This window comes from Chiroxiphia lanceolata, chromosome 27, assembly GCF_009829145.1.
Source record: "Chiroxiphia lanceolata isolate bChiLan1 chromosome 27, bChiLan1.pri, whole genome shotgun sequence".
Taxonomy (NCBI): Eukaryota; Metazoa; Chordata; class Aves; order Passeriformes; family Pipridae; genus Chiroxiphia; species Chiroxiphia lanceolata.
In genome coordinates, this window is record NC_045663.1 from 2,278,664 (window position 1) to 2,290,750 (window position 12,087).

Here is a 12,087-nt window from a genome sequence, read left to right on the forward strand (position 1 = left end):
TTGTTGGTGAACGGCCCATTCCTGGGTTGTTTGGATGATTCCCCAACCAAAGCCACTCCAGGGAGCATGTGAAGATGGTGCCAGGGTGGTTTTTACCATGCGAACCCAGTCCCAGAGGGTGCCAGGGTGCTTTTTACTGTGTGAACCCAGTCCCAGAGAGGGTGCCAGGGTGCTTTTTACCGTGTGAACCCAGTCCCGGAGGGCGCCAGGGTTGGTTTTGGCGGCGGGTGGGCGCCTCGGGGGGCTTGCTGAGCCCTGCTGTGCCCCCCCAGACGTGCGGGTGGAGCAGTGCTACATGCGCTGGGACGAGGACGAGTGCACGGAGCCCCTGCCCGGCAAGTACCGCATGGACATGTGCTGCTGCTCCGTGGGCTCGGCCTGGGGCAGCGACTGCGAGGAGTGCCCCAAGCCGGGCACCGGCGAGTTCAAGGCCATCTGCCCGCGCGGGCCCGGCTTCGCCAACCGCGGGGACGTGCTCTCGGGGCGGCCCTTCTACAAAGGTGAGCGGAAAGCGGGGAAAAGCACCTCGCGGTGCTCGGCCCTCGGCCCGCCCGCCCCCGGGGGCTCTGGGCTCGTGAGACACCCCCTCCCCCTGAAGCTCCTGCTCTTCTCCACCCCCAGATGTGAACGAGTGCAAGGTCTTCGCCGGGCTCTGCACTCACGGCACGTGCCGGAACACCATCGGCAGCTTCCGGTGTATCTGCGGCAACGGCTTCGCTTTGGACGCCGAGGAGAGGAACTGCACGGGTAAGGGACCCCCCCTCTGGGCCACCCCTGGCCCACCCTGCTGCCTTTGGGGGTGCTCAGCGTGGTGGTGCCGCCCAGTGGGGTTGTGGCACTTGTTTTAGGGACGTGGCGAGGAGCCAACCGCGAGCAGAAGCATCGAGGCCGGGAAAGGAGGCGGGACAGGGAGAAGTGGTGGATGCCCGTCCTTGGAAGTGTCCTTGGACAGGGATTGGAGCAACCTGGGATAATGGAAGGTGTCCCAGCCCATGGCAGGGGGTGGAATGAGATGAGCTTTCAGGTCCCTCCCAGCCCAAACCAGTCTGGGGTTCCATGATCCTTTGACACCTCTCCTCCTTGGATTTTGGTGCCAATTAATGTCTCTCATGCCCCCAGGGAGCCTGGAAAGCTGCAGCCTCAGGCAGTGCTCTGTGGCACACACACACCAACCCCCAGCTGTGCTGCAGCAAAGACAAAACAGCGCACCACAAACTCGTGAAATTAATACAAATAATAATATAAATAATAATAATACAAATAATAACAATATAAATAATAATATAAATAATAATAATAGGATGCAGATTTTGAAGGCATCGTGTCCCTCTCCCCACAGACATCGACGAGTGCCGCATCTCCCCCGACCTGTGCGGCCACGGCACGTGCGTCAACACCCCGGGCAGCTTCGAGTGCGAGTGCTTCGAGGGCTACGAGAGCGGCTTCATGATGATGAAGAACTGCATGGGTAAGTGATGCTGAAAAAAACCCCTCAGAATTAAGAATTTTTTATCTCTGAGCAGCGTGGTGTTTGTTCACCCGCGCCGGGCAAACTCGCTCGAAGGCGCCTGTTTGAGACCCTCAGAAATCCGATTTCCAAGTCCAAGCCCTCCCCTCCCACAATTTACTTCGGTGTGAGAGGTTTATTACACAAATAAATACTATAATACATTATATACACAATTCTCTCTCCTATGGTAAAACAATATTTACATTAGATCAAGTCCCTCCTTTCCCTCCAGTGAAAGTTCAGAAGGGAAGAAGGGAAGATCCTTTCCACTTTTCAGGGCAGCAGTGTCTCTCCTCTTCAAAGCAGCAGTCGTAGCTGGAGTTGTCATAGCTGAAATCTCTCTCTCTCTCTCTCTCCATCACACACAAGGGGGTCTCTTCTCACCCCTCAGCCCTTCAGCTCCAACTGAAGGTCTCACCCGTGGACTGCCAGCAGGGACAAAACTCACTTCACCACAGTCATATCACAGAATTCAAGACATCCCATGGAAATCCCTTCCTTGAGGGGTCGAGTTCCCTCGAGTCAGAACGTTTAGGGCAGCTCTCAGTTCAGTCTTTGCCCCAAGCATCCTACCAAAGCTCCTTTGCTCTGTCTCAAGCTGCCAGCGTGTTTGAGGGGGGGGCAAGGCAGTTTAATCCTGTTCCAAGCTCCTGCAGCCCCCAGCCCTTGGCTTTGGTCCCCAGCAGGGCTCACTGGCCCGGACCCCCTCGTGGCTCAGACCATGGCTGCCTCTCTTCCAACTACATCATCATCCTTCTTTTCCAGTCTGGTGTAATATGTTTTAATTTTGCAGGGCTGCTGATGGGGTCAACACCAAGAAACACCACCCCCCTGGAGTTAACCACTTTCCAACTCCAGGGGAAAACCCTTTTTAACCTAGGACAGCACCGATGCAAAAACAAGGGGTTTGTGCAGTCTGCATACACGATTGCAACATTTTAAAATGGGTATTCACATGATTACAACATCTAATCATACATATGAATAATAGGTGGAGTCTGGGCAGAGCTTAGGGAGGTGCTTCCCAGATTCTTCTCTTGGCACTGAGTGTTGCTGCTCTTTCTGGCCTTCAGCCTCAAATGGGGGGCCTATTTCTCTTCTTTCTCACTTTGACCTCCTCACCTTTCTGTTGTTAACATCCTGACTACTGAAGCTTGCAGAAACCCTTGGCTCTAAGGCCTTTTCTCCTAGTCAGATGTCTACCCTGTCTTAATTTATGACCTCCAGGTTGATTGTGTAGAGTTTCCAGCCTTCTTCTTTTGATTAGGTTTGGGTCCAGCGAGCAGAACAGAACGAGTTCTTCAGCAGCACAGGCAGAGCAGGTGTCAGGGGGGTTTTATCAACAGTTAACTCTTTTAGGCCTTGCTCTCATTTCATAAGGACCTGCCCTTGGCCAGGAGGAGTGGGTTGACCCTGGCTGGGTCTCTCCCTCCCCTTGGAAACAGGAAGAGGAAGGGAAAAAAATGGTGAAGAATTCGTAAGTTGAGATAAGAGCTGGGAGAGGTCACCCACTGATCACCACCATGGGCAAAACAGACTCATAGTGGGGATATTGGTTACATTTATTAATTTATTAATTTATTAGTTAAATTTATCAATTATTTATTAATTGATTAGTTAAATTTGTCTTCCTCGCCTCAGCAACGGGGAAGAGGAGGGGAAAGAACCGGCGAAGGATTTGTGAGTTAAGAGCTGGGAGAGGTCACCCACTGGTCACCATCACAGTGGGCAAAACAGACTCAAGAGTGGGGATATTAGTTAAGTTTATTAATTATTTATTAATTAATTAGTTAAATTTATTAATTATTTGTTAATTTATTATTTAAATCTGTCTCCCTCCCCTCGGCAATGGGGAAGAGGAGGGGAAAAAAAGGGCGAAGGACTTGTGAGCTGAGATAAGAGCTGGGAGAGGTCACCCACTGATCACCTGGTATTTCCTTCTTCATCTTGTGCTCATTCCTGTCCTTGAACCAAGTCCATTCTTCTTCATTTCATGCTCCTCTTCCCTCGGACCTTCCCCTGCCCCAGACCTTGGCCGTTCACCTTCCTCTCCTTTCAGCCCCCGGCAGCTGGAGCTCGAGCCTGGCATTGCCACTGAGCTGGGACAGGATCCATGCCTGGTGTTTTCATTCCTGCCACCTTTCTCCTGGGCACTGGCCAGTGCCTGGTGGAGCTGTGCCAGCCCAGCAGCTTGGACTGGGTGTTTGAGAGCTCCAGTTCTCTCCCCCACTTGGCCCTTTTACTTTCCGTGACGTCTCATCTCCTTCCCCTTCTCAGCCACCTATTATTGATTTGGCCACTGATGAATTCAGCCACTGGAAGGTGTCCCTGCCCTCCCTGGCAGGAGGTTGGAGCTGAATGATTTTTAAGGTTCCTTCCAAGCCAAACCATTCTGGGATCCTGTGGTTGTTTACATATTCCCCACTCTAAACACCCCCCCATCTCCACCCATTATTAACCTCATGTGGTCAACCCTTGCACTAAACCATTTTCAAACACCCTGGCAGATGAGCAGACCTGTTATTTCCACTCCTGTATTAGGAGATAAATTAAACTTTTGTCTTTACAGCACTGCTGTCATGGTCCATCCTCCAGCCACGTGTCATTAAATCAAATTAAATCAAATGCCTCCCCTGGCAGGAGGACATGGAGATACACCTTGCTGAGCAAGAGGTCCACCAGGAGATGGATTGTGTCTCTTCCAACTCAGAACCTTGCTGATTCATCCTGTTTTTCTTGGGCTGCTTTCCACTGGATCTCTTCTAAAATGCCTCTCAGCCTGGTCTCACTTTATGTGATATTTAAATTTTAACCTACACCTTTCCTTGGGCTCTGCAGCAGTTCCATACCAGCCTCAGCCATGAAAGAGGTCCCTGCCCAGCTCCCCAGATATTTTCAGGGATTAATTCCTTCCTGAGAAGTTCTGGTGGACCATCCACACTCTCCTGCCCCACTCACTTTTCAGTTGTAATTGTAAAAGCACCTTTCACCTGCCCAGCTCATGGTGTCCTTAATCCTCAGATAATTCTTTACAGCTCCTCCCACCCGCCCAGTGCTTGTTTTTACTCTGTCAGAGTCTCATCTGTTTTCAATTTAATAATTTTTGTTTGGAGCTTAAAAAAATCCCATCAGTGACCTCAGTACCTCAGTTCTTCTCCAACAGCTCAGCCAGACTCTTGCTGTCCTCTAATTCCTGGCATTCCATGTTCTTTTCCTCGTCTGTCCAGCCAGACTCACTTGTCTCACTGACCTACTCCTGATGTTCTGCTTTGGCTTGGACTTTCAAACCACTTCAGTCCTCGGTGTGATTCAACACCATTTATTTGTTTTTCATGTTTTATTCTCTGTGTTCTTTGAAACCAATCCCTGCCCTGCCACTGGCCTGGGGTTTGTTTTTTCCCTGCAGTTTGTGGTGTGGGACTCCCACACCACAAATGATGAGCTCCCACTCATCATCTTCTCTTCCTCCTCTGAGACACTGAGACTGTCACACTCCCCACCAATGACTTGCTGGCTCCTTGCAGCAGTGAGATGTCTAATATCTTTATATATAAATTGTCCTTTATTTGTTTAAAGCTCCTTATTATCTGCTCATTATTATATTAAATCCAACTCCACCTTGTCCTTGAGGTGACAGGGAGCTGTCTCACCTCACCCCCAAGTGACATTATGGCCTTTCCTCTGCTCCAGGATTAACTTTTTCCCATCTCTGTTTGCCTCCAGCTTCCTGAGGGAGGAATTCTTTCCAGCCTCTGGCTGTGGATGACAACAAGAGCAGGGGAAATGCAGCCTGGAATTCACCAGGAATAGGCTCCCACCGTGGAGAACTCGAGGCACAGCTCCTGGGGGGTGTTTGATAAGGACCTGTCACCCCCATTTTTGGGTGGATCCCAGTCCCCTGTAGCTGTGGATAACCTGAAGATCCCATCAGAGTGTTTTATCCAAGGGAGGAGCAATATTCCCCTCTTAGTTTCAAGTTTAGAATCTGAAAAATAAACACCTGAGGAGAAACTGGGTTCTTCCCACACATCCAACCTCCCTCCCTGTCTCTGCTGTCACTGAGGGGTTTATGGGGAAGATTTTTAGCTCCCTCAGCTCCTTCCTGTTGCACCCAAAGGCTTTGTGCTCTCAATTCCCATTTCTCAGGGTGCAGCTGTGGATGAATCCTCTGAGCACTTCCAGGGAGGCTTCCCTGGTTTTTTTACCCTCTTCCTGTCACTGCAGGACATCTCCAGTCAATTCTAGGGGTATTCAAGAACCCAAAATCTTTTGATTTTGACAAACTCCATTCTGGGACCAGAATAAAGAACCTCAGACTCCTGTTTCAAAAGTTAAAGGATCAGATTCATCCCAGCACTTGCCCTGTCCAAGGAATGTGACTGTGAAGCACATAAAGACTTACCTGCACAGCATCTTAGAAGATCACAAAGAGCCTTTTCCAAGGTCTCTCTCCATGGATAATCCATTGATAACAAGGCTCCACACTTTTCCTCTCCTCCTTGTGTTGTTTTTTTGGTTTCCAGACATCACCACTTCGCCATTCCAGGAGTTTCCCTTGTTTGGGTTTTCCAGTCTGACATTTATAAACTTTTCTATCCCTTTTTGTTTTTTATTTTTCATTTTGAACGGATCCCATCTCTCTCCCAGCAGTTTCACCTGTTCCAGGGATTTCTCCAGGTCCTTGTAAATTCCATCTTTTTGGTCCACACGTGATTTTCCCAGCTATGTGGGGGTTATTTCCTACCCCTATGTGTGACACTGGAGCTGGGGAGGCTCTTCCCAAGAAGGTCTGTTGGTGTTCTATCAAACAAACCACACATTTTCCAAGGAATTCTTCCTCTGCTGATGGGATTTGTGAGAATGTACTGGGATGGGAGGGCTGGGAATTATCCTTCTAGTCCTTGCTGGCTCAACTGCACAAAGCTAATAATGTCCTTGCTCCTGCTGTCACACTTTATGTCCTGCTGAGGTCAAGGTTGTGATTTCAGCCAGGAGTCCACTGCACTCACCCAACCCCGGGTGATTTTGGGATATCCCTGTGTTTTTTGGGGTGGCCCTCTGGTGGTGGGGACTGTGCTGCTGGCACCAGCACTGCCCTGCTAGCTGGAAAACCCTCTGGAAGGGGACAATTGGTGTTGTTGTGCGCAGATATCAACGAGTGCGAGCGGGACCCGCTGCTGTGCCGGGGCGGGATCTGCATGAACACCGACGGCAGCTTCGAGTGCATCTGCCCCCCTGGCCACGAGCTGACAGCTGAGGGCAACACCTGCATAGGTGAGAGGCTGGAAACCTGTGTCACAGTGAGGGTTCAAAGGGAATCACACAGGGAAGCTCAGGTCTCGTGCGGGGGTACGAATATCTTCTTCCCTGGAAGCGCCCGAGACCAGGTCGGAGCAGCCTGGTCTGGTGGAAGGTGTCTCTGCCCATGGCAGAGGGGTGGAATGAAATGATCCTTAAGGTCCCTTCCCACCCAAACCACCCTGTGATTCTGTAATATATGGTTAGAACACCCTCACCCAGGAGGGACCAGTGCTGTTCCCAGGGTTTCACTACACTTACGTTGTTCCTTCTGCTGTTCACTGAGCACCGACCAACGGGGCAACGACAAACTCAGTTTGGAGACCCAGGGGTGGGCACCAGGAGATTCCCAGGGTGGGAATCAGCCCAGCTGGCTGCTCCAACTGCTCTTCCCCCCCAGATATCAACGAGTGCTCCCTCAGTGACAACCTGTGTCGCAACGGGCGCTGCGTCAACGTCATCGGCACCTACCAGTGCTCGTGCGACTCTGGCTTCCAGGCCACGCTGGACAGGCAGGGCTGTGTTGGTGAGTCCTCCTCTGTGCCATCGAGTCATTCCAGGGCCCCAGGATGAACCCAGAGCCCTCCTGGTGTCTTGTCTGTTATTTATAACCCTCAGCGGGGCGTCGGAGGGTTGGACGAGGGGGGAACCTCCCGGTTGAGCAACGGCCAAATCTGCCGGTGAGGGAGTGTGGGTGGCTGTGGCTGGGGGGAAGGCATTGGTGTCCTCTTCAGCACCTCTGCTGCGAGGCACATATCCCAACCCACGACCCAAACTGCTGCCTGACCTGTCCCTTGTCCCCAGACATCGACGAGTGCACCATCACCAACGGGGGCTGTGACACCCACTGCTCCAACTCGGAGGGCAGCTACGAGTGCAGCTGCAGCGAGGGCTACGCGCTCATGCCAGACAAGAGGTCCTGTGCAGGTCAGTGCCCCTGCCAGACCAGAGGTCCTGTGCAGGTCAGTCCCTGTGCCAGACAAGAGGTCCTGTGCAGGTCAGTGCCCGTGCCAGACAAGAGGTCCTGTGCAGGTCAGTGCCTGTGCCAGACAAGAGATCCTGTGCAGGTCAGTGCCCGTGCCAGACAAGAGGTCCTGTGCAGGTTATTGCTCATGCCAGACAGGAGGTCCTGTGCTGGTCAGTGCCCATGCCAGACAAGAGGTCCTGTGCAACTCAGTGCCCACCTCAGCCCTCAGAGGTGCTGCCCCAGGCACCTCTGTGGCAGCTTCAGGGCGAGGGAGTCTCGTTTCTGAGCCCGTTCCCCAGGGGTGATTTTCCCATCCAGCCCCTCTCATGGGCTCCTGGAACTGCAGGATTTGGAGCTAAGCCCCTCCTGTGCCTCCCTCCTGGGCTTCCACAATCCTGTTTACCTTGGCAATGGTCTCCCCTCTCTAGACATCGATGAGTGTGAGGATAATCCTGACATCTGCGATGGTGGGCAGTGCACAAACATCCCCGGCGAGTACCGGTGCCTCTGCTTCGATGGCTTCATGGCATCCCTGGACATGAAGACCTGCATTGGTGAGGACTGTGTGCAGGAGGGGATACAGAGGGTTGCCCCAGAGTCCTCGTGGTGTTCCATGGTTCTTTTCCTCCTGCAGATGTGAACGAGTGTGACCTCAACCCCAACATCTGCCTGCACGGCGAGTGTGAGAACACCAAGGGCTCCTTCATCTGCCACTGCCAGCTCGGCTACTTCGTCAAGAAGGGAACCACAGGGTGCACAGGTGGGAACTCAGCAGACCTGGAGCCTTCCCAGACAGCTCCCAGGGCTGCCACGGAGAGGGCACCGTGCCTGGGGTGCTGTGTGGGGGATGCCGTGGGCACCCAGGGGTGTGGCTGTGCTGGGAGCAAATCCTGGGCAGCCAGAGGTGGCCAGGAAGGCAGGTTAGAGACAAGAACTGACCTATTTCTAGTTGAAAGCCAAACCTTTCATTTTGCACCATCTTCTAGCTCAGGGGTCCGACTCCAGGCAGCCTGTTCCCCAAAATGCCGAGGTTCAGGCTCCTGGGATCCACTGGTACCAAACCCAGGAGCAGGATCATAGCTGGACCCCCTCCCTGGGCAGGCAGAGATGGCCAGGAAGGCAGGGTAGAGACAAGAACTGACCTATTTCTAGCTGATAGCCAAACCTTTCCTTTTGCCTCATTTTCCAGGGCTGAGCACAGCTCAGCTCTTCTGTTCCCCAAAGCGCTGGGGTTCAGGCTCCTGGGATCCATTGGAACCCAAACCCAGGAACAGGATCATAGCTGGACCCCCTTCCTGGGCAATCAGAGATGGCCAGGAGGGCAGGTTAGAGGCACGAACTGACCTATTTCTAGTTGACAGCCAAACCTTTCATTTTACACCATCTTCCAGCTCAGGGGTCCAACTCCAGGCAGCCTGTTCCCCAAAGTGCTGAGGTTCAGGCTCCTGGGATCCACTGGTACCAAACCCAGGAACAGGATCATAGCTGGACCCCCTCCCTGGGCAATCAGAGATGGCCAGGAGGGCAGGTTAGAGGCACAAACTGACCTATTTCTAGTTGATAGACAAACTTTTCCTTTTGCATCATCTTCCAGGGCTGAGCTGTGCTCAAGCCCTTCAGCTCAGGGCTCCAACTCCAGGCAGCCTGTTCCCCAAAATGCCGAGGTTCAGGGCTCCTGGAATCCATTGGAACCCAAACCCAGGAGCGGGATCATGCCTGGCTGCTCCCTCCTGCCCTGGGAGAGCTGACCTGGGTGTCCTTCCTCCCCTCAGACATCGACGAGTGCGAGATCGGGGCGCACAACTGCGACATGCACGCCTCCTGCATCAACGTGCCCGGCAGCTTCAAGTGCAAGTGTCGCACGGGCTGGCTCGGGGACGGGCTGAAGTGCAACGGTGAGTCCTCCCCCGGGAGAGGGAGCTCCTGGGGGCACCTCTGAGGGCTGGGCTGAGCTGGCACGTGGGCTGAGAGCGCCAGGAGTTGGATGAAGAGGGAGCTGGGGGGGGCTCAGCCTGGAGAAAAGGAGGCTCAGGGGGGACCTTCTGGCTCTCTGGGACTCCCTGACAGGAGGGGGGAGCTGGGGAGGGTCGGGCTCTGCTGCCAGGGAACAAGGGAGAGGAAGAGGAGACTGAGGGGAGACCTCACTGCAGTTACAACTTCCTTGGGAGGGGCAGAGGAGGGGCAGGGACTGAGCTCTGCTCTGGGGGGAGCAGAGACAGCACCCAGGGAATGGCTGGAGCTGTGTCAGGAGAGGTTCAGGTGGGATCTCAGGGAAAGGTTCTTCCCCCAGAGGGTGGTGGGCACTGACCAGGCTCCCCAGGGCAGTGGGCACAGCACCAAGGCTGCCAGAGCTCCAGGAGGGTTTGGGTGATCCCCCTAGGCACATGGGGATGGTCCTGTGCAGGGCCAGGAACTGGACTGGATGAACCTTGGGGGTCCCTTCCAACCTGGCATGTTCCGGGATTCCGTGACAAGAGGAAGCATCCCTTCCCAGATCTGGTAGAACCCATTCCCAGGGCTGACAGGACCCATTCCCAGGGCTGGTAGCACCTGTTCCCAGGGCTGCCATTCCAAAGGCTGGCAGGACCCATTCCCAGGGCTGGTAGAACCCATTCCTAGGGCTGGTAGAACCCATTCCCAGGGCTGGTAGAACCCATTCCTAGGGCTGGTACAGCACCCATTCCAAAGGCTGACAGGTCCCATTCCCAGGTCTGGTAGAAGCTCCCTCAGGGGAAGTTCAGGTGGAATATCAGGGAAACTTTATTCACGGAGAGGGTTGTCAAGCCCTGGAACGGGCTGTCCAGGGAGGTGGTGGAGTCACCACCCCTGGAGGGATCTCAAAGCCGTGTAGATGTGGCACCTGGGGCCGTGGGCGAGCGTCCTGGTCACAGAGGCCGGAGAAGCTCCCGGAGATCCGCCGGAGCCTCGCGAGCGCCTGGAAAACCTCCCGGAGCATCCCTGAGCCCCCAGAGCTGCCCAGGCTCGGGGAGCAGGGCCGGAGGCAGAGCCCTGACGGGGTGTTCTCCCTGCCCAGACCTGGACGAGTGCGCGACCGAAGAGCACAAGTGCAACCTCAACGCCAACTGCGTGAACACGCCCGGCTCCTACCGCTGCGCCTGCCGCGAGGGCTTCAACGGCGATGGCTTCTCCTGCTCAGGTGAGGCCACGGGCAGCAGGAATGTGGCCTGGGACCCGGAATTATATCCCAGTTATGCCCCAAAAAACCCCCACTTTGACAGGGGCACTGGCAGTTTCTCTTTAAGTGCAGGCAATGAATGGACCTGCATGTTTGAAGGCTTTTAATTAAAAAGTCGTCGTGAAAGAGCTGGTGGGGTGGTGGGATGTTCTCAACCAAGCTGCAGCAGCTCCAGAGGGGGTGTTTAAGCCCCTCACAGCTCATTATGCAGATGTAACAAGCCTTAAGTAAAAAGCCTTTAGGGATTGTTATTTCTCACAGTTCCAAGTCGCTGGATATTCCCTGGAGCTGCTCTCCCAGACAAAATAACTCCCTGATCCCAAGCCATTTTGCTTCCTTTTTTTTTTCCCCTACTGCTTCAGCTCAAAGAGTGGTTTGGAATATTTAATTTTGCTTCGCCTTATCGCAGCTTTACTTGAAGAAACAACACCACTGGAGGAATTCCTCCTGGGCAGACATGTCATTCTCTTTTCTGAGTCCTCTTCCCTGCCAGCCTGGCTCAGCACCCTGGGGCGTGTGGCTGGCCTTCCCCCAAAATCCCAGATGTCCCCCCAAAATCCACAGCAGCCCAGTTTACACCTCAGATACCTTCAGCAGGGATCCACCACCCCCTCAGCAGGGATTCACCACCCCCTCAGGAGGTGTTTGGGGAGGATCAAGGCAATGAGGAGAACTGCAGCCCCCTCGCAGAAGAGGGGCTGAGGGTTGGACTGGATGATTCTTGTGGGTCTCTTCCAACTCAGTATGTTCTGGGATTCTGTAATCTAAGATGCCACAGGAGCATCTTTCACAAGGTACTTGCTCAGTTCAGAAATGTCCCCCTCTGCTGCAGTTGATGTCCCTGATGAATGGGAGGTTCCACGGGACGAGATCACTCTCCTCCGAGAGCTGGGACAGGGGTGGGATTGGCTTGTGGGAATGTTGAGGGTGAGTTGAGGGAGCTGCCACGTGCTGGGGGATGCTTCAGTGTCCTGCTGGGTCTCTCTAGACGTGGATGAGTGTGCAGACAACGTGAACCTGTGTGAGAACGGGCAGTGCCTCAATGCCCCCGGCGGGTACCGCTGCGAGTGCGAGATGGGCTTCAACCCCACCGAGGACAGCAAGGCCTGCCAGGGT

The 12,087-nt window shown here is 53.9% G+C and overlaps 1 protein-coding gene across 1 annotated transcript in view; it reads left to right on the forward strand.

Annotated features, from left to right (window-relative positions):
* FBN3 (fibrillin 3) overlaps positions 1–12,087 on the forward strand; it is a gene marked incomplete at its 5' end in the record, with an annotated part of 119,392 nt that overhangs the window by 79,838 nt on the left and 27,467 nt on the right. The window contains 11 exon segments of the mRNA XM_032711677.1: positions 273–500; positions 622–747; positions 1,340–1,468; positions 6,659–6,784; positions 7,209–7,334; positions 7,613–7,735; positions 8,204–8,329; positions 8,410–8,535; positions 9,548–9,670; positions 10,810–10,932; positions 11,960–12,085. Coding sequence (XP_032567568.1) covers positions 273–500; positions 622–747; positions 1,340–1,468; positions 6,659–6,784; positions 7,209–7,334; positions 7,613–7,735; positions 8,204–8,329; positions 8,410–8,535; positions 9,548–9,670; positions 10,810–10,932; positions 11,960–12,085 — 1,482 coding nt within the window.